A 22,383-nucleotide genomic window follows, 5' to 3' on the forward strand; every position below is an offset into this window, starting at 1 on the left:
GGAGAGAGACATTACAGTCAGTCCACTTCCTTAGCCTGCAGCTCTTTGCAGAAGAGGAAATAAGTTCCAGAGGGTTTGTTTGGTCAGCCCGTGTCAGGTCACACAGCCTTACAGGCTGGGCCTTAGTTGGAACATAGAGTATGCTTGCCTGGTTCCTGGTTCTGATGGCACTGACCAAGGTGCCTGACTCCATTATCCTGTCCCTTAGCAAACCTCTATTTGGCAGCTTCTCTGGGCCAGGCCTGATGACCTGACCGGAGCTGTGGGTGAGCCGGCTGACTACTGCTCTTCCAGCAAAGGCTTTTGAGGGGTGGGAGAGGGAAGGGCTTCTTTCAGGGGTGCTGTGTTGTTATAGGAAAGCCACCCAAGGCCAGTTTCAGGCCCAAGGAACAGCATGTTCAAGGCTAGAGTAGTAGTTCAGTGGCACTAGGCTATCCCTGGGCTGTGTGTTTGTTGGGTGCTGATTGATTTATTGATATTGTGTGTGTCAGTGTGTGTGTAATGAGGTGGATCTGTCTTCCTGTGTGTGGTCACTGTTGACTGGCTCCTGGGAAAGCCTTGCTCCAAACCCACAGTGGGAGACCATGGACCTATGGAGAGGGCACTTTTTTGGACCTTGGTTGGCCTCCCCCAACACACACACACACACACACACACACACACACACACACACACACACACACACACACAGTGGACCAAGAAAGCTGGCTCTAGGCAGATCTTGGTTTGGAAGATGGTTAATACATCCCAGGAACATCTCAGTGATGGGCCCAGCTTAGAGCTAGGGTTGAACCAGACTGAAGTCAGGTGGTGCTGGGATGCTTAGAATGGGCCCTGGGGGTGGGACACCATCTTGGGTTTGTGAGGCCAGGGAGCTTCAGAGTGCTTAAGGACAGCCAGGGTCCCTGTGATATAAGAGTATATGTCAGATGTCTGTTCAGCAAAATAAAACAAGCTCTAGCCACCCTGAGACTATCATAGAAGCCAGAGGGAAAACAGACCTGCCATGTAGACAGAGCTACTTGGTGGCTTTGGCTCTGCTTGTGGACAGTGGCTTGCCTGGTATGTTTAGGGCTAAAACATTGGAAGAACTCAGTGTGGCTTCTAGCAGTGCTGGGAGCTTCAGTGGGAGGCAGCCCCTACCGGTATTGGGTGCATAGTAAGAAGGGGGTCCCAGGCCCCAAATAGGTGCCCTCTGATGCGCGGGGGGGGGGGGTTTCCTGTATCTATATAGCTACCCACTCAGTGACCCTGCCTTGTGTGGGCTTCCAGAAGCTCTGGATCCCTAGAAGGCCAATGGGTTTGTATCCCCTTCATTCATCCTCCTGGGAGCAGGGCCTGCCGGGGTACCTGGCTTAGCTCTGCTGTGTCCCTGCTGTCCAGAGGCCTTTCTCTGCCTGGGCCCCTTCCATAGCTGCCTGTCCTTCCCTTTGCCCCTCTTCCACCTCCCCACAGTACCTCTTCCTTTTTCTGCATACCTCTACTTCCCCTCCCCCTCCCTCCTTTACACCCTTTCTGCTCCCCTTGCCTTTTGTGCTGAGGTGGCCTTGGGCTCCTGACCAGCTAGCCTCTGGCCAGCACAATGGCCTTGGGCAGTTTGCACTTCAGAGTCTCTTCATCCTTTCTGCAAAAAGAAGTCAGCCTCTCTGGAGGTGTGAGAGAGCTGGAGAGGTCCAAGTTGTCAGCTGCAATGGATGGAGCATACTGGATCATCAGGGGGTGTGGGCAAGTCTTTTCTGGTTACTATCTACCGGTAGAAGGCAGGTGTTGTTCATGTCCATCTGTGGATACCGGGAGTTGGGGCTCTTCCTGACTCCTCGTAGCTGAGTCTAGTGAGGAGTCCAGGCTCTGAAACATTTGTGTGGTATGGCTCAGGTGAATACAGGGTCTAGAGAAGGAAGCATCATTTACTTCACTGGGCACCTGGCCAAGTGGGCAGGCCAGGAGGAGGGCTGGGCAGTGTGTCATCCAGCCTTCCTTTGTCCTGGCCCCATGCCCTCTGTGCAGGCATGCTCTCTGCTGCTGTGACTGACTCTTACCTAGGCTGGCTTCAAGGCTGCCACATGGCTGCAGAGATGGTGCAGACTCCAGATCGTTGCTCAGCCTCTGGAGGAGACTCAGATGTTGGGACCTTTAGGGGGACAGAGCTCCGGCTTCTGCTCTTTAGAGATAGGTAACCAGTATGAGCCTTGACTTCTTTAGTCCTTACCGTCTGCTTCAGGGAACTCTGGGCAGTACTGAGGGTGACTGTTGAACCGGCTGAGCTGGATGCTTTCCCCACATCTCACCACACTGTCACCCAGGTGGAGGGTGACGATAGTCCTGTCATCCCTCCTGATAAGTGGTACTTATCAGAGTAGGAGGCACTAGGGCAGCATGTGTCTGGTACATGGTTGTAGCAAGAGGTAGAACCTGAGGGGTGTCCTGACTGGGGTTTGAGTCCTTGATGTGTGCTGGGTAAAGTGAGTGTTAGATGAGTTTTGAGGTGTTGAGCAAGCCTGTGCTCAGAAGAAGCCTGATGGGAGGAACCATGTGGTTCCTGTGAGATGTACACACCTTTCCCATACAGCTTGAAGTTTTAACCAATGAGGCTACCAGAGGCTCCTCTGAGTCCTCTGTCGACCCCCACAGTAGCCCCTTCCCCACACTGATGTTAGGATCCTTGCTTGCAGTAGGTTTTTAGTCCTGTTGTGAACGGGGGGGGGGGGGGGGGAAGCTGATGAAGTTCAAGATGTAAACTTCATTCTTCTGTTTCTTGTATGAATGTGCCCCGTTACTGGTCCTTGCAGCTGCCGTTGGCAATGAGCCGTTAGGACCAATGCCATGATGACTGCTCCCTGAATACATGATTCTGAGTTATGGTTGCTGCAATGTGTTTGCTGCTAACAGTGTTCCCTGGAGGTGACAGGTTGCACGGCATAGACATGTGCCTGTGTCCATTGATGAAGTCAGTAGGTGCCAGCACTTTTAGAACTAGGACCAGGATCTTAGCTGCTGAAAGCTGAACAGCAAGTCTCTGTGACCTGGGCAACACATTGTTGGATTTTAGAGAGTGGGGGGAATTCAGAAACTGTCCATGTCTGACTCTCTACCTTTGTCCTCTATGTTGCCATTGGTTGGATGGTTCTTCCCCCCAGAGCCTGTCCTGCCCTCTCACATGAAGCAGGCTATCAGTAAAGTATCAGGGTGTCTCACAGATAGATGGGCTTCTCTTTGTCAGATTCTCCAGTGTCGCCTTCCTGTATGCAAAAAGGGTCTGGTGCTGGTTTGAGTTGAGCTGGAGGTGGCCACCCAGGTAGGCCGAAGCTCTAGTGTACAGCTTAGTGTTGGTGCAGGCTAGGCCTGTGTAAGCTGCTACCCTCCAGAGAGGTGTCTGCACGGGCCAGGGCGGGGCTGAGGGCGGGGAACAGGCTTTCAATGACTTTGATGGGATTAGAAGCAAGCCCAGCAGGAAGCCTGGTTCAGGGCCAGGCCAGGGAGGAGAGCTTGTGAGGCCCTGAGCTCCTGGGGTATCTGGCCATCCCAGGGAGCACTGAGAACTTGTCATCTCAGGGTGAGTGGCACATCCTTTCCCATGGGACCAGCATCTGGAAGTCCAGACAGCTGTGGTGTGATATGTGCAGAGCCCTGTTCCAGGATTCTTGACCCACACTTCTGTGTTCAGAAGTGGAACAGGGAGAAGTAGCCTGGCCCTGTGGCCCTGTGGATTTTAGGGACATGAATGCTTGATAGCTTATTAAGAGCTAAAGTGCAGTGTACCCAGAGCACAGGCCTTGGCCCCCATTTCCAAGGAGTGGGTTCACTGTCCCTGTGGATCAGTCTTGTAACAAGAGCCACAGAAACAGCCTTTAACGTTCTAGTGGGTCTTTAGATGCTACCGTCTGAAGTCCAGTAGATGGCTGGGCACAGAGAGGGGGGCATTGACTCTATGCAAAGTTTGATAAGTAGGTGTCCACAAGCGACAGGCTCCAAGATGCCTTCTTACACCCTGCCTCCAGAGTCCTCGCAGCCTGGCTGTGGCCTTCTGCCTGCAGGGATCCTGGCTGTGACTTTGTTTTGTTTCCTCAGTTAGATTTGCTCTGCCCACTTCCTGGCCAGAGAGAGGTCCTGCTTTGTGTCCAGGTGAGGACAGTCTCTCGTTTGTCCTCATTTGTCTTTTCTGCATCTGTCCACTGGTTAGCAGATGCAACTCAGCCAGGTCACCTGCCTGCTGGCTTAGTTCTGTGGCTTCCATCCAGGTTCCTCAGCCCAGCCCGGGGGCCCTTCCACCTCGGACACACCTGTGCACAGCAGGACTGATGTCATGTCGTCCCCGGTTGGGCCTGCTTGTCATTGCTTGGTTATGTCCTATCTGACTCCTTCTCTTTGGTTTCTCCTTCAGATCCCTCCCTACGCTCATTCATAGGCACTGGATGAGAGTTGCTCCCACAACTCAAGAGTGTGTCCCATGTCCTGGAGATTCCCAGAGTTGCAGAGACCTGAGCCCACACCCTTAATTGTACCTATGGCTCTGGGCAAAAGTACAGTTGCCTTAGCATGATACTGGAGGATAGATGGGACTGTGAGCAATGCAGGCTGCTCAGAGGGTACTCAGGCCAGTGCTGAGGTACTGTGGGGTACTGAAACGGCATGTTCACTCTGCCATCTGTGGGGCCTATGTCTGGGCCCTGGGTTGGTAGCAGCCTCCACAGGATAGTGAGTTGGTCTAAGCCAGTGTCTGGTTCTGGGTTTTACATGCTACTTGTACCGCTCCTGCAGTTCCAGGACTCAAGGTGTCCCTAGCCTCCCTTATTCCTGGGAGACATACAGTACATCTTGGTTTTTCAATGGAGGGATACCAGGCTCTGGCTGGTTAAAAGTGGAACTCTTGCTGGGCCCTTCCTCCCTGTAGCCTGTGCTAGACTGCAGGCCAGCCTTGCCCTAGTATGGGAATCAGTATGAGCTTCCTCAGGCTTAAACCTCTCAGAGGGAGGGCCAGCATCCCCCTTGATCTAGGTTGGAGGTTTCTGTAGGCCCACGGGCATGCAGAGCAGACTCCATCTGACTTCAAGGTCATGTCCTGGGGATAAGAAGGTCTGCAGCTCTCATAGGCTGTTCAGCCTCAGAGTCGAGACTATAGCTCTGTTAATCTGTCCATGGGTGTGGAGTGCCGTGTTGTGTGTAGGCTGTGCTGTGCTGTCCCCCTTGTCCCCAGCCTACCGGAGCATGACCTTCAGGAATCCTTTTCTGAAGCCCCTGTCTGTCTGTGTGACTGGATGGCCTGGTGGGGTTCAGGACACCCTGGTTCCCATCTCCTATCTTGCCTCTCAGTGGACCAAGCTTGGCTTTGGCACTGCTGCTGCCTATCGGCAGCAAGCCTGGACAGGTGAGTGTTCCATGGATACCTGCGGTGTGGGCCGGAGGTGGTGTGCTGGCCTTGTGAGTCACTTGGATCCCGGAGTGGGGGTGGCAGGGTTGGCTGCAGCTGAGGCTCAGGCTGACAGGCCAAGGCTTGCCTATAGCTACTTGACGGAGCCAGGTAGGAGCCTGCTTGAGACGTGGTTGGACAGGGCTGTGTGGTCACAGGAAGTGAGGAGCCTCCTTTGGGACAGCATCCATAAGGCCAGACTTAATGGTCACTGATGGTTGGGCCTAGTTTGTCAAATGGTCGTGAGGCTAGCTGGGTCTTCCAAGAGAAGCAGGGAGGGCTTCTTGGAGGAGGTACCCTGGGTGGGAAAACCTAGAGAGAATGACCATGCAGGATTAACCAGGCAGGACCAGATGGGCCCTGATGGCTGATGATCATGTAGCCTTCTGTATGTGGGGCCCACAGGGTCATTGACTCTACTCTCTTAAGTAGGCGCTGTTCAGGTAGAGGTAAGTCTACTGGGAGCCAGGGAAAGTATCTGATGTTAGATGTGGCACTTAGTGGGCGATCCCAAAGTTCTCCGCTCTCCTTTCTGCCCTGAGGCCCAGACTAGTTGGTTGACTGGGCCTTATGATAGCTTGTGGTGTCTGTGCCGAGGATCCGTCAGTATGTCAGGTAGAGGAAGAGAGACAGTGGCCACATTATCATGGCTAAATTTAGCCTATGGGAGCTGGGTCTGTCTCCTGTGCCTCCCAGCACTCTGCCCTCCCACTTGTGCTCAGCCTGGCTGCCTGGGGTAGGACGGAAGTTGAGGTCTGCATGGTGGTGTGTGCCCTGATTGGGCACAGAGGCTCTGGCTGCCTGTGTCCAGACTAAAAGGGGCGAAGCCATGGGTAGGCCCCTATGCTTACTTGGAATAGTGGGTTTGTTAGGGGGGTAAGAGATGGGATCTTTAGGTGGTGATGGGTGCTCATTTCAGCCATTTTGTTAGTTCTTTTGGTGTGAGCCCTGCCATGGCTCACCCAAAGCCATCTACGTGATGGTGATGTTATGTCACCGTATTAGAAACAAGTGACTGCAGAAGAACTGGTCCTGCTGTTGTGCCTCCTCAGAGTGGTCATGGTGTCCACAGGTCCGCTCAAGTGCTGCGCTGCTAAGTGTCAGAGGACCTATGGCTGGGCTTGGCCCAGGCAACACCACATAGATAAGACCCGACTAAGAGGCCTGGTAGGGCTGGGCTCCCCTGGCTATGTCATGGGTATAGATAGGCACTGGTTAGATCTTAGGCCATGTATGATCTACACAGACATGGCTGGGTTCATCACAGAGGTGAGGACACATATTCCTGTTAGAGACTTCTCCAGCACTTGACACTCTGGTGGGCCCGTGACTAGTCATCTGGACTCACTTGGTAGGGTCTCTGCATTTTCAGTGAGTTCTGTCAGTAGAGAAGACAATGGATGGGGTTGTGTGGACTGTAGTTGAGGTGTATTCAGAGCTTAGCATGGAACCATACTGAGGCTGGAAGCAAGTCTGCTAGCTTTGAGAGGTGTCCCTGCAGTTCTGGATTTTACCTCCTATGGAGCCCAGGTTAAGCCCTGGACAGGTAGGAAGGGTGACACTGAGCGTGGCCATCCATGGCTACTAAGATAGCAAGGGTCAGATTTCTGAGTGGGTGGGTACAGATGGCTGCCAGATGATCCTATGAAGGGCTTATCACCTCATCCCTACACTAGCCTGGGGTACAGGCCTTGTTTACATACCGGACCCAAGGCAGGGTCATAACTGTCCACAGGCACAGCCATGGTGGCATGGCTTAACCTCTTGTGCTAAAGCCTTGGTCAGGGCAGAATGGGATTCAGACATGTTGGCTCTGGTAGTCCCTCCAGTCAGGACTGCCTAGGCTGTTGGCTGTAGGCTGATCTGGGTATAGTCCTGTCTGAGCCACATTTACAGTGTTTAGAGCCTTCGAAGCAGATGCAAGAAGTGGTCCTGGCTAGTATACAGGAGGGCAGTAGCCTGGGACCTGGCTGGGTGTTGTGTCATCATGAAAATAGCACAAAACCCAAGCCAAATAAAAACACAAAAATCTGCTATGTTTTCTCTGACTTGGGGCCAGGGTCCCAGAGGTCCTCTATTGTAAAGTGCAAACCCTGATGATGTCTCATGGTGTCCCCCCTCATCCTGGGGTGGTGTGCATGGGGCTTCTGATCTAGGTAGCTGGGTCTGGGAACAGAGGAACCCTGGCCAGTTCCTCCTCCAGCCCCAGATCCCATCAGTGTTTCCAGACGGGTGTGTGTACCTGAGTGTGCCGTGAAAGACTTCTGGCGCCCCTCCAGCCTTGATGACCTCTTGATAGTCTCCCTGTTTGTGCCAGCAGCAAGCGCTCGCCACTCAGAGCTGCCCCGACAGCTGGATTGTACTGCGGACCCCATCGCTCCAGCAGGACAAGCCCAGTGTGACAGCCTATTGGGTCTTAGACTTGTTTGAGGGTCGGGTGGAAGACAGTGCTGTGTCCCCATGCTCAGCCCCCATCACTAGGCCCGGGTTTGGCCCTTGACCGGAAGGCCACAGAAGGTGCCTTGTACCCCGAAGAAGTCCTTGCATGGATAGAACGTAGTTGGGGTACAAAGGCCTCTTTCCTGTCAAGCACCCTCATGTCACTTCCATAGACTCGGCTCCTCAGGCCTGGTCTTCCCAGCTGTTGGCCACGCTGCTGCTCACACCAGATCCCAGCACTGGCATTTCCAGGACTCCAGGCCTAGCCTTGTCTCTGCTCTGTGGGATTTCCCTAGGACTTGAATGCCTGGCTTGCTTTTGAGAGTGCTGCTTGTAGGCGAGTAGAGGCATAGTGCAGTGTGAGGGTATAGACAAGGAGCAGGCCTCCCCCGGGGCCCAGGCCAGGATGAGGATAGATAGGCACATTGTAAGATCAGGAAGCACACTTGAGTGCCAGCTGGCACTGGGTCCCGTTGTCCCACCAGCGTGCAGATGGAGAGCAGGCCCAGCCAGGTAACCTGATCTGCTTCTAGTCAGGTATCTGGCTGGAGGTGGCGGTAGATTTGAACTCGGGTCAGCGCATCTGGGCCCTCGTCAGGTGGAGGTCTTTTTGCACCAAGCACTCTCTTGTTTTAGTTTGAGGAAACGAGTCTGGTTGCTAGTCTTCTTCCAAGAAGCCCTTGGTTTCGGCCATCGGGAGCTGCCTGTGGTCACAGGTGTCTGGCTGAGGGTGGAGGGCCGGGCGGGTCTTGGGAAAGGGGAACTGGGCTATAGGGCCAGTGCCAACGCCACTTGTTCCTGAGAGCCCAGCTGCCTCCAGAGACTCACCCGGCTTGCTGCCTTTCCCTCCTAGGCTCCTGCTCACTGACCAAGCTGCATCGCCTGAGGCTGTGGGACCCTGAGCCGGCAGGCCGGGGACTGATGGGGCCCCCACCATGGTGGGACCTCTCACCTGCCCTCACCATGAGGCTGCGTCTTCTTGCCTCTTTCTCAGGAGGGGGCCTGGCCTGGCGGGCAGGGGACCACAGGTGGCTGGCAGGTGAGGGTAGGGTTTGGTGTGGTCTAGGGTGTAGGAGTTTAAGGGAGGGAGAGGGCCTGGGGACCACAGGGGAAGAGAGTCTGGTTACAGCCCTTTTTATGGCTTTTACCTGCAGCCTGTTGTAGCTCAGCCTGCGACAAACAACCTGAGGCCTGCCCCAAGAGTGCCCACATATCTGTGCCTTACCTGGCTGTTAGGGCCAGGAAAGTTTTAGGGAAAAGATCCAGGCTTTAGGTTGTTGCTAAGTCAGAGGGATTGCATTTATCTTGGGGCCGTAGGCAGGACCTCTCTCTCCCGGGTCTGGCTTATTCTTTCAGATGTGGCATCTGAGGACAGGTAAATGGTGGGGTTTGTGTAGCTGGAGGGAGGTGGAGGACTGGGCCTCTCTTCCTGGGCCTGGCACTGATATACCTCTGAGCGGGCACTGGAGCTCTGGCCTGCCTGATGCTGTGAGACACCTGAGGTGACAGAAATGGGAGTCTTTTGGTGCTTTGAGGGGCAAAGGGGCTACCATAAGTCTCCACAGCTGCTGACTTGGTAGTGGGTTGACTGGCTTTGGCTTTCCTCTTTCCAGTAGCAATGGCATCCTTTGTATAGTGTGCCCTGGGATATACTTTGTGTTCGCATATCTTTATAGATATTCTGAGGACACTCTTCTGCCGACACTTGAGGGGAAACTGAGGCTCAGAGGGGGGAATGTAACCTTTCCAAAGCCACTGGAAGGCTCAGATGTGGGCCACAGCATTCACACTGGACCTTGTCTTTCTGGGTCTTTGCAGAGTCTTTTTTGTGGTTTGTAATGTGTAAGTGAGACAGTTCAGCAATGTGCCGTGGCCTACATGCAGAGATGAGCCCAGAGTCCTTGGATTTCTCTGTCAACTGCCCTGGCCTGCTGAGCCTTTCCCCCACTTCCTGCTGCCTTTTTGGAGGACTTTGATTTTATGTGTATGCATGTTTTTGCCTGAATGTATATAACTATACCACATGCATGCCTAGTGCCTACAGGGGCCAGAAGAAGCCATTTCCTCTAGAACTGGATGTGTAGATGGTTATGTCACCATGTGGGTGCAGGGAACCAAACCTTGGTTACTGTGTGCATGCAAGTACCCAGAGGCCCGAAGAAGGCCTGGGATCCCCTGAGGCTAAAGTTACAGGCGTGCGTGAACCACCTGACGTGAGTGCTGGAAACTGAACCTTGGTCCTCTAAAGAGCAGTAAGCACATTAACATGGTGTATGCAGGGAAGTCGGTAGGTTCTGAGCCCAGGCCTAGTGTGTTGTTCTTGTGCTTCTCCTCTCTGACATGGTAAGAGTATACTTTATTGTCCCTTGGCACATTCACCAGATGATGCTGGGGGCTTCCTAGGGGTGGGTGGGCAGTGATCTCAGACAGTGGAGCTCTGGACCATGTGGGTTTGGGTATGAATGGGCTTGAAGCCTTGGAAGCCAGTTTCCAGAACCCTTTTTCTTCCTGCCAAGTACCAGAATGGAATATCCTATTCTGCCCAAGGTAAGGCCTGGTGGTTCCTTCTGCCTGGCCTTCTGGCTCCTGGGCTGTGGCTATGACCTCCCTTCTCATCCCAAACTAGGCCTTCTTTATTGAGCTTAGCCTCCAGAGACACGTATACTTGCTCATCCATTTGTCTTTTGCATGGCCCCATCCTTGGGTGTGGTAGGCCAGTGCCCTGGCTGGCTCTATTGAGGATGGTCTAGCCTATTCCCCTCTCTTTCCCTCTGGGTTCTCCCATTGCATGGTATCCATACTTCATGGTGGAAATGCCATTTCTTTTGGTACCCCTCCTCTGTCACTGACTTTGGCCTCAGTCACTGTAAGGGTTGCTTGGGGAGCATAGCAGGGAGGAAGTTAGGAAGGGCCAGCAGAGAAGATGAGGCAGCCTCCCCCCTTTCTCAGAGGGTCCAAGGCTTTGGTGTCAGGGGTTTGTGGAGCATCATGGGTGGCTCTTGTGGCAGCAGAGCAGACTGTTACCTCCTGCCTAGTAACACGTGGAGGGAATGGCAGTGGAGAAGGTATGCTTAGCCTGGCTGGGGCTGGAGCTGTGTTTGCCTGTTGTCCCTCTCACGTGAGGGATAGAAAGCTAATCTAAGTGCCATTTGGATGGAGGTTTTGGTCCCCAGAGTCTGCTGACAGGCTGTCCTGTAGCTTGTCATTTATTCTGTCCCCAGCCCTTCTGTGCTGGTGGCTGACTGCGCACCCTCTCAGGTTTTGGGGCATGGGCAGTACACATTGCTGCCTATCTCCTGTCCAACCTGTGCTGCTGCAGCCCTGAGGTGCAGTGAGCAGGTTTGGAGTGGGAGGCTGTGAAGGTGATGACCAGGTGGGACATCCTGTCCTATACTTGCTGTTGTCACCACTTGCTGGGGGATGAGCAGGAAGTATTGAGAGCCTGACCATGCAGCCTGTGTGCAGAGATCCACTGGGGTGACATCCTTGCTGGGGGTTCAGCCTTATGGGCATTACAGGCTCTGGCCAAGCCAGACATGGGGTCCTCAGGCTAGGGAGGTTTCTGGGGCTTAGCCTGGGGCCCCAGGCTGTGAGTGGCATATTATCTGTTCACATACCTCACGTGGAGCTGGACAGTGGGAGGGATATAAGGTTGAGTCCCATGGGGGCAGCTCGGTTATCCTATGAAGAATATGGTGAGCAGGGTCTCTGTTGGCTTCCATGATCTGCAGTGCAGACTCTGTCCATGTGGAGTTAGGGACAGTGAGGGTACCTGGGCTGTGGATGGCAGTTGGGAAGTCCCATTCCCACCCTCACAGATGAAATCCTGTCCCATTGGCAAGAGGCTCTGCTTGCATTGTATTCTCTGCCAGTCTCAAGGACATGGGCAAGACCCTGTCGAGGGGAAGATAAATGTGCTGTCGTGGTATGATGGTGAGTCACAAGGGCCTGGGGCTTCTGGAGAGGTTGTGGGCGTTGGGGAGAGCTCGATTTCCAACCCTGGTGCCCATCAGATGCTCTGCCTTCCAGGCTCAGCCCTGCTTCTGTCTATCATGTGGCTCTGAACGCTACCCACTACACCACATCATGCTTATGTATGGAAAATATCAATGCTCAGTGGGTGTGGGAGGATTTGGGGATGTCCCCATGGGGGCACGCTCTACCTGGGAGTATCTCTCTGTCCTGACCATTCCAGCGTCCCTAGCATCTGTATCCCATGAAGCCACATCACTTCATGGTAGGTGGGTGGGACCTGGGTGGGTATGGCTCAGATCCCCTCCGGGTGTGATCTGAGACCATTCAGGAATGCAAATGAAGGTGAGGACTGTGAGGGAGGACAGGAAACCCAGCCGGAGTTCCGTGGGTTCCACGACAGAGCTGCGGTAGGTGGGCGGTGGGACCTCTGAGCCACCAAGAGCGACGTGGCTCAAATTGAAACAATCATTTCTCTTCCTGTTAGACAGAAACTGCCTTCGAGAGTCTGTAGCCTCCGGGCCCCCTCACCCCACCATTGGGGTTTTTCTTGAAGTCCCCCCTCCTCCTCTTCTGCCTACTTACTCTCCTTCAAAGTCTAGGCACCATAGAGTGCTGGGGACAGGCAGACAGCTCCAGGGTGTCCTGGAAGGGAGGCTTCAAGGGACCAGAAAGAAGCCCTGCCTGGCCTCAGAGAGGTAAGCACCCTTCCAGGCTCCCAGGATGGAATGTTGTCACTCCTATCCCCAAGCCTGGGACATCATGACTGGGATTTTCAGGGTCCAAGCTTAGGGTTTTTCTGAAGGGCTGGGCTGTGATAGGGACAGGGTTGTCAGAAAACTGAGCATAGGCTGCCTGGCAGCTCCCCCCCAGCTCTCCCCCCCCCCCAGCTCTCCCCCCCAGCTCTCCCCCCCAGCTCTCCCCCCCAGCTCTCCCCCCCAGCTCTCCCCCCCAGCTCTCCCCCCAGCTCTCCCCCCCAGCTCTCCCCCCCCAGCTCTCCCCCCCAGCTCTCCCAGAGCTGAGGCCTTGATGCAGGACAGAGCAACAGGTTCTTCCTGTGGTATTTCCGCTAGCACACATGGTACCATGCCAGCTTAGAGAGGACACAGGATGGGGACCTGAACTGCAGTGACTGTCACCGAATGTGTCTCCATCACTCTGCCGTCACCTGCCCTGTGTGAGTGTGAAGTGATTCCTGTTATCAGTGTCTGGCCTGGTACAGAGTAGGGACGGGTATCACACAGTTGCTCCTCAGTGATCCTGTCCCTCTGGTCACACCCTCTGTGGCTTTTCTCCTATTCAGGCAGCCTGAGGATGGGTGGGTGTGACTCCTACCCTTTGCCTGCTCCTGCCCAAGGCTCCAGGACAGGAGGCTTGGCGTGGATGTTAGGTGCAGGCTGGAATGGACTGCTTGCTTAGGGAGCGCTGGCCACCTGTGGGCCTCTTGCTTGAGGTTGGAAGCCAATTCACAGGACTTCCTAGTGTCTTGGAATTGAGGGTTACCTATTCCCCAGCTCTCCTGACTTTGAGTAATGGCTGGGGTACTGAGGCCACCGACTGTTGCCCCGTAACCATTCTTGCAGCAGACAGAGAAGGTGCTTTTCAGTACAGTTATGACTCGTCAGAGCTATCTGAGAAGAACCAAGTTCAAGTTTGGGGTCCTTTTAGATAGCTCTGAAGCACTTAATTGTATTGAAAAGTACCCATCTTTCTCTCCTACAGGGATGGATGGCTCTGTGGCCCATAGACTGGGGAAAGCATCCATTGAGCCTTCTCCCCTGGGAAGGTGAGAGAACAACACCCAGGCCAAGAGCCTGGTGCCAGACTAAGCACTCTGGAATGATAGTCTTCCCCATAGCTTGCTATAAGCCCGGTAGCACCCCACTGCAGGCCTCTAAGGACAAGCCCACCCAAAGGACTTCACCAGAGCCCACCTCACAGGTGCTCATTTATCTTTGCCAAGCAAAGTACCTTGCTCTGGACAGATACCTTGAACTCACAAGAGGTGGTAAGAGCAAAGGGGCCAGAAATTAGGCATGTCTATATAGTATGCTCAGGTTAGAGCCAGGCAGGGGTGGTGTCTGCAGTGGGTGCTGGTACCTCATAAGCTTGAGGCTGTGAGCAGCTGGGGGACGTCTGCTGCCCCCTAGTCGTATTCAGGCAGAGGAGAAGTGTCATACAGAGAGTCCAGCTAGGCCCACCCAGCTCCTGGCCAGAGTGTGCCTTCTCTATACCCATGGGCGGCACACAGACGCATCTCTAAGCATGAAGAGTTTGGGAATGGAGATGGCCTGGTGGTTTGGACAGGACTGCCCTGGGTCATGAGCACCTCAGCAATTAGATGTCCCAGACAATGGCCACCATGGTTGGTCCAGAAGTAATGATACTGACCAGCGGGTATCAGGGGTGAGGTGGAGGCCTTGTGCAGCAGCCTGTATGGACTGTGAGCTTCCGGAAAGTTGACATGGTGGGTAGCCACCTGTCGGCAGCTTGGTCTTCACACCTGAATACTGGTATCTTCACTTCTCAGCTCTTGACTGAATGCTGCCTGGCACAGACAGGCTGGGCACAAGGACTCCTCCTTACCTCCTTGGTCCTGCCTTTGCTTCCCTTATCTCTTACTGTGGTTTGATTCTAGCCATACCTGTCACCACCAGGCCCAGCCATGGTGCCATTCATGGTGTGTGGGAGGTAGCTGCTAGACTAGGTTCTACTTCTTCTTTCTCCAGGTGCCCCTTCCCAAACAGCCTCAAACTCACCAAGTATGATCAAAAGAACACAAAATACCATCTCTTTGCCACCACCAAAGAAGCAGGACTCATCAGCTTCTTTGGGCTCCAGACTCCATCTGCACAATGGAGTAGAGCGAGGTGTTCTTCGGGTGATGCTGGTGCTGATAGAGAGAGTGGTGTTGGGGTGGTGGTGATGGTAATGGTGATGTTGATAGCGGTATTGATAGTTATGATGGGTGGTGGTGATTTTGATGTTGATGGGGAGGGTGTTGATTGGGATGGTGGTGGTGATGCTGATGGCGATGACCATGTTGATGATGCTGAAGATGATGGTGATGATGCCAACATGGATCGTGATAATTGTAATGGTGATGGTGATAGTGTTGATTATATTAATGGTGGTGATAGTAATCTTGATGATGGTGATGATCCTGAGGTAGCAATCATTGGTGCTTCTTAAGGCCCTCACAGCCATCTCCTATGTTGAGGTTTCTAGTGGATGGTCCTTAAAGAGGCTCTTGCTAGGTCCCCTGCAGGTCTGGTTTGTAGATTCTTTGTTCCTGATGACAGGCTACACAACCAGTCCTCTGCACTTGCTATAATCCTCCCTCAGGGACCAGAGGCTTTGAATAGTACCCCAGAGCCCCTCACCTTTACCTCAGACTGCACTGCCCTGTGTTTCCCAGGCTCCCACTCTGAGCTAGTTCACTGGGGAAACTGTAGTCTCTACCATCAAGGCCTCCTGGCCTAGGAGGGTAGGTGGTGGTGGGAGCTGAGGTCAAGGAGGATAGCTCAGTGTGTGACAGCTCCTAAGACAGGGTGCCTTTATGGCTAGTGACCACAAAGGTGGGTTTGACATTCAGAGCCTCTGAGGCCTTCTGGGTCAGATGGACTCGGGTTGGAGTGGAGCTCATAGGAGCAGTGCAGCCAACACCACAGACTGGTCCAGCTCCCCAGCTCCTGTGAGGCCTGCATACTTCCATCTCTTTCTGAGCTCAGCCTCCTGTGTCCAACCCCCATGTCCCACTCTATCCTTACCTCTTTGCTAGTGGCCTGGTGCTTAGCTGCAGGGACAAATGTTGATCTCTTGGGATGATCATGGCTGACCCTCCCACTGGGTCTCTGGGGCATCTCTGCCGTGCTAAAAAAGGTTGGTTGGATGGGGCAGGATCAGAAAGTTAGCTTTGGACTGGTCGACCCTTCTCTGTGGGGCATGCAGGAATAAAGCCCGAATGGGTGCCTGGGATTGCTGTTGTACATTCACTTCCTGTGGTTAGCCATGGGTGGTGGGGGTGAAGGAAATACACTTCTGTTCACTGCGCCTCTCTTCCTCTCTCTGCTGCTTCTCTCAGAGCTTTGTGGACTGGGGCTGCTGCAGGCTCAGAAACAGGGTCTACTGCATTCTGGTCCCTGTGTGCTGACAGACTTTCTGGGTCTGGGCCTATGAGATTCCTTACTGGCTCACTTTTAACCAGTTCAGCTCTCTCTGCTTGAGGGCCCTGTGGTGGGCTGCCTGTACTTAGTTGGGTTGGAATCAATCTCACTTTCTCTAACCACCCAAGAGGGTCTAGCTGGCCTGAGGCTTCCTGATAGGAGGCTGAGATATTGGCTGGGGCTTTTGAGGGAAGGGCATGGTGATCCCAGAACAGGTCCCTAGAGTGGTACGCTGACACTGGGAGGTCACAGCTGGAGGTGACCTGGGCAGTCCCTCCTCAGAGAGTGGAAGTCAGGCACACAGGGCTACTGGGGACTGTTCTCTGGGCTGGCACAAATGCCCCAGCCCATTTTACAGAGAAGAAAACTGAGACTCAGCAACATTGAGGGGGTCCCTGTTGCCTGCCTTCCTCCTTCCTCCTGCTCTGACCACCTGTAGCCTCCCTCAAGCCCTGGCACCATGCCAGATTCCCATTGCTGCTGTCCAGGGTCACCACTTCTCCCTCCCAGGGCTTCAGGGGAAGCAGTACTTCCAGAAGGTGGAGGCTGGAGGTGGGCAGCCCAGGAAGCTCTGGGGACCCATGAGCTACCCACTGCGAAGTTTCAGTTCCGGGGGGTGTCCCAGGCGAGGATCAGGGCTCTGTGTTTTGAACATAACAGCTGTCCTGGTGCTGCCTCACCACGTAGGCTTTGGCTACATGCTAGGCACCCTCCTCAGGCCCCTCCTTGGTGGCCCCAGATTATCCACTTCCCGTCTGCTCTCCTTTGGACCCATCTGCCCTTCCTGCCAGACTCTAGATGGAACAGCCACATGGTCCACTTCTGCTCACTCAGACACACGGACACATGGACACACAGCCTGCTTAGATCCTGCTGTAAGGAAGGGCTGTGCATGATTAAGCTTCCCTCTCCAGGAGCTGGGGTTCCCTGGCTGCCTTGGAAGGGCTGTGAGGCTCTCCCCACCCCAGCTGCAGTAGGCTGCAGTTTCCTGCACCCTTCCTGCCAAGCAGAGGCTGGAAGGGGGTTGGTTGGTGGGGGGCTCCCTGGGCCTCTTACTGTTCCTGCTGCCAGCAGGCGTTCTGTAGACATTATGGCATAGGACTGGTGGGGTGGTGCTCCTCACTTGCACATGACCTCACTGGTGCCCGGCATCATGGAGTCAGTATTTCAGCTTTATTGGTGTCCCCCACCCTCGGAGGTTTAGGGAATGGTCCTGGGTGCTGGGCTGGGGACAGTCCATCCCTGCTCTGTGTTGGCTTGCTATTTAAACCTCCAAGCATTCAGTGTGTTCAGTTTTGTACCAAGGGTGTACTCTCCATCCCCTCCTCCTCCCACCCTTCCTGGACTGCAGTGCCAGCTGCCTGTGACGTGTGTGGGATGGTGGGCACCTTCCTTCTAGTCTTTGTCCTTGAGGCGTGTGTAAGCCCCCTGGCTAAACTCCTTCCCCAGGGTCCCTCGCTACGTTGGTGGCAGTCCTGCAGAGGTGTCTCGGATTGTAGGGTTATGTATGGGATCGTTGTGCCTCCTGATCTGAGGTTTTGGGGTTATGTGATTCATTTGCCCCACAGTCATGTTTCTGGGGCCTTTCTGCCACTTCTTGTTCAGGGAGTGTGTGTGTCCTGTGATCCCCAGGTCTGAAGCTGGTACTTTGCAGCCCCATCCTACCAGCCCAGATGCCAGAGGGCTGTGCAGGCTTTCCTTAAGCAGTGGAGATGGCTAGTGCTAACACCCCTGCAAGTCCAAAGTGAACCTGTAAAGAACTGTGCCTTACGGGGGCCACGGTTCATCAGGGTGCTGACAGCTAAGTGCTAGACAAAGCAGAGCATGCACACAGCACGCATGCACATTTACACACATATGTGGCACACATGCACATGGTTTTCGTGCATGCAGGATGAGCCAGGCAAGGATGTAAAGGCATTTCTTGCTCATTCCCTTCCTGAGTAGAAAGTTTCTCTCTCCAGAAGGTTCCAGAAAACACACCCAGTCCATTGTCACCCAGGCTCTGGGAAGGTGTCTACAGTGGACATTCTTTGTAAACAGGAAAGCCTGGGGTGGAGGCCTGGGGCTGTGGGGACCTACCAAGGTAGGCATTGCTCTGGCAGCCCCTCCACACTGGAGCTCCAGGGACTCCAGAGGCTTGGAACAACAGTAGTAAGCCTGGCTGCAGGCAGGCTGAAGGGCTGGGGGAGGGGTGCCTAGGGGAACCTTCACACCAGGACAGCCACATTCCCAGACTAGAGGCTTGGCTCTTGGTCCTGCTGTCTCCCTTCCTTCCTGAAGTCTTTGCCTGTGCCACCTTGGCCTCTTTTTCTCCTCCATTGGTTTGGCTCCCCTCCTTAGCAGTTTCCAACTCGAGCCAGGTATGGGTGGTGCCTTGAAGGGCTGGAGGAGTTTTGTGGTACAGCCGGTAGGTAGCTGGCAGCCTTATAGTCTGCCTCCCTCCCTCCCTCCTTCAATCTCTCCTGCTGAAGCTTTCTCCAGCTACTCCCATAGCAAAGCCCACAGCCAGCAGAGCAGCTCTGGCTTTCGGCTTCTTACACAGATCCAGTTGTGGCTGGAACATCCCACCCCAGGTGTTCCCTGTGGCTGCAAGAATTCCTCCATGGCTCCCTGGGCAGAAACGCTCTCATTCAGTGAACATAGACAGTTTGGGACAGTTAGCTAATGAGAGCCACCCTTAGTGTGACAAGCTGTCCTAGACCCTGTGTCACTCCTGTTGTCCAAGTTCTCCCATGAACCGAGGTGCAGAGAGTCCGAGGAATCAGGGATTTCTCTCTGGTTGTAATTCATCTTGTTCTCAAAGACCAGGAAGGGTTGACCCTCCTGGTCCCAGCCCAGCTCCTTCCTGGGTAGCCACAGCCTTGCCCTGCCTTCTTCTGGAACCTGGAGAAGGTGCTCAAGGTCAGGGAGATGTGCCTCTCAGCCAGGCTAGCAGGATACAGTGAGGGCCTAGGTTGGTGCCACGCAGGGTCTCACACTGGTACACCTCAGATGACAACACAATATAGGCAGGGCACAGGGGAGAGGCATGGCTGTGGTGGGTCAGCCCAGTGACCTCCAGGCATCCCATCGGTTTGGAAATGGTTGTGGTTGCTTGGCCTAGGGACAGCTGCAGACGTAGTAAGTTTGCCTTTAGGCAGCTCTTATCCGTGAGCCTTTGCAGGTCCTTCCTCTGTCATAGGCAGGAGGTGGGGACTTTTCTGCCTGTGTCACAAGAATTCAGTTGACGTCAAAGGCGCAAAGACATTCTGGGCTTGTATAAGCAATTGGATTTCTTCCTTTTAGACACACCCTCCATTCCCTCTGGTTCTTCTAGATCCATATGGAGTTCAGTGGCCTGCAGAGCTGGTTCATACTTGGTGTCTTGGTCACTAGGTGCTCATCACTGCTTGGTTCCGGCATTAAAGATTTTTTCTTTATGTATTGGGTGTTTTAGCTGCATGTATGTAAGTGTACTCTGTGCATAGAGTCCCTCTGGAGGCCAGAAGAAGGTATCAGATCCCCTGGAACTGGAGTTACAGACGTGAGCCATCATGTGGGTGCTGGGAACCAAACCCTGATCCTGGGAAAGGCAGGTAGTGGCTCTTAACCACAGAGCCATCTCTCCTGCCCTTTGTTTTTGAGACAGGGTGGCTCTTTATAAATCAGGCTGGTTTTGAACTCAGAGGTCCTCCAGCCTCTGCCTCTCTAGCCCTGGATTAAAGGTGTGTACTATTTCTAGTTCTGGATTTCTTAAATTGATCCCCCCCCCCGCCCCAAAGTTCAACAAGCTGGTTTGTTCCTAGTTTTGTGAATGGCAAGGGTTTCTGACAGGTGAAGCGAGGCTCATTTGCTGATGGAATTGATCCCTCTGTTAGTCAGGGCAGGCATAGAAGCCAGGGTGGCTTCACCATAAGGGACCTGGCCACAGTGGGGCCTCCTTACTGCATCCTCCTCTTGAGGTGGAGTGGGGAGAAGTTGTAGGAGCCTTGGGGATGGGAATTGGTTAGGTTTCCCTTGAAGGGATGGTCCTTGTGGCAGGGCCTCTGTGCTGTTACCGGCAAGTGCAGCTGCTGGGCTCACCCTGTACTGTGCTGGTCACCAGGTTCGGAATGGGCTTACGAGCTCTGGCCAGAGTCAAGACTGCCACAGTACCAGTGTTGTCTTCAGGGTGGCGGGGCATCCTCCAGCATTTGCTCTGGGCTTTGTCATGCTCTGCTCACATGCCAGGATGTGTTAGGTTCAGAGTGGCGAGGTCTTCCCTAGGTGTCCACACCTAGGGTGGGTTACTCACTCATTTCATGTGCCTGGTGCTTTTCTCAGCTTACCAGGAGCAAGCCCATGCCTGATGGCAGGAAAGGCCAAGACTGAGAGATGAAGGGGCGGGGGGGGGGGATTTCTCAGAGCACCAGCCTTGGAGGGACCTGTAGCTCCCAACATGACATGTGTCTGCCCTGTGCAGGGTCCTCACTGTCTTCTCCATGGCCTGCCAGGCCTGTGGGCACTAGATCAGACACCTGGGGCCTCCCCAGCCTCTGGAGTTAGGGAGGCCTGATTGAGATTTTTGTTACGTGTTTGGAACCCTGCGTGAAAGGCTGGCATGTGGGAGCCCCAGCCCTGCTTGGTGGGTTGCCAGTCTCCTGCTTACCACACTCAGCCCCTCCACAAGGCCACCTGGAAGCTTCCCACCCACATGGGAAGTGCCAATACCTTCCTTTCTGCCAGTCCCTTCCTTCTTTAGGCCCCACAAGAGTCAGATGGGTTCCAGTGCATAGAGGGAGAGAACCGAGGGCCTGCAGTCTGGATTGCCCTCCGGTGGGACCCAAAAGTCCACATCATGGGGTTTAGAGGGAAGGGTCACAGACTTAGCGCCTTCAGCTTGCTGTGCTCGCCCTGCCTCGGCACAGGCAGCGTGAGGACCTCAGAGAGTCTAAGATGGATAGCAACAGCTTTTCTGGGGCCCTCAAAGATGGTCTGACTTTCAGTGTATGACAGAGGAGCCCTGGCACCCTAGGCTTGTCTGTGCCTTGAGTGAGGAGGAGGGCGGGCACTTTCCAGGTCCTAGAGGATGCTCTGACCTTCCTTCCTGCCAATTCTTGTCTTGCAGACTTCTCTACCCAGGTGAACTCTTCATCTCTCAACTCTCCAACGGGTCGAGGCTCCATGGCTGCCCCCTCCCTGCACCCCTCCCTGGGCCCAGGAATCGGCTCCTCACTGGGCTCCCCTGGGCAGCTGCACTCGCCTATCAGCACCCTGAGCTCTCCCATCAATGGCATGGGTCCACCCTTCTCTGTCATCAGCTCCCCGATGGGCCCGCACTCCATGTCGGTACCCACCACACCCACATTGGGCTTTGGGACTGGTAGCCCCCAGGTGAGTGCTGGGCTGAACTTTGGGGACATGGGACAGAAAGTTAGAGCTTCTCCTGTAGGCTGTGAACCAATGGGTCAGAACTGAGATTTCTACTTGTTCTTCATGGAAGTGGGCTACAGAGCAAAACTCAGGCTGGTGATAGGGCTGAGTCAGTTGAATTTCTTTTGGTGGTCTTCAACTCAGCCTGGAGTCTGTCCCCATGACTATGGAACTCTGGGGTATCTACTTCCTCAGGCTTGGGGCCATCTTCCAGGGATCCCTGAGGGCTCATAGGTTTCTCTTCCCAGGACACTGAACTCAGTGTCCCTAAGCCTTTAGGGAAAGCACATCCTGGCCCCGAGGTGCCCATCCCTGGGTCCTACAGAGGCCACTGGTTGCAGCCTGGGCTCTGGCTTTCTGTGGCTCTGTGGATGGTGGCTATCTGCAAGATGTGCCTTTCTTTTCCGTGGGCCTGGTCCTGCTGTGGGCACTCTAGGGGTCTTGCTCAGACTCTTCCTCCCAAGGCCCTGAGTACCTGTTGGATTCTTTATAAAACCTCATCCTGCTTCTATATCCTCGAGGGTCATGGTGAGTTTACACCTGGGTTTTTGTCAACAGTGTACTGGAATCTCTGCATCTGGAGAGCCAGCTCCTTGGGGTTTCTTTTATCCTTTTTGAAACAGGTCAGGGATCCTTCTGAACTTCTTAGGTTGAGTTTTGTTCCCTCCTCCCCCGATAGCTTTGCTGTGCCACCTCCCAGTGGCATACCTGGATCCCTCACTAGAACTAAAGGGCCAACAGCATCTCTGTGTTCCTTATTTTCCAAAGCCTGTGCCCTGAGCCATGCTGTCTCCTGTGCTGGGGTGTGTGGAGAGACCACTCACCTCATCAGGAGCCTGTTGAGACTGGTCTGAGCCTCTTAAGCTTCTCTTCCAGACAATCTGGCTGCTTTTTCTAGGTCAATTCCATCTAAGCCCCCTTGCCCTAGCGTGTGTGTGTGTGTGTGTGTGTGTGTGTGTGTGTGTGTGTACATGCTAGCACAAAGCACCTGAACACATAAGAGCT

At 54.2% G+C, this 22,383-nt stretch overlaps 1 protein-coding gene across 2 annotated transcripts in view; it reads left to right on the forward strand.

Annotated features, from left to right (window-relative positions):
• Positions 1–22,383, forward strand: part of RXRA (retinoid X receptor alpha) — an 83,736-nt gene that overhangs the window by 37,564 nt on the left and 23,789 nt on the right. For both annotated transcript variants that reach the window (XM_080927511.1, XM_080927510.1), the window contains exon 2: positions 21,074–21,339. In XM_080927511.1, the coding sequence (XP_080783637.1) occupies positions 21,074–21,339 (266 nt within the window). The remainder of the gene's footprint in view (positions 1–21,073; positions 21,340–22,383) is intronic.

The sequence above is a fragment of the Micromys minutus genome, assembly GCF_963924665.1.
Source record: "Micromys minutus genome assembly, chromosome: 13".
Classification (NCBI taxonomy): domain Eukaryota; kingdom Metazoa; phylum Chordata; class Mammalia; order Rodentia; family Muridae; genus Micromys; species Micromys minutus.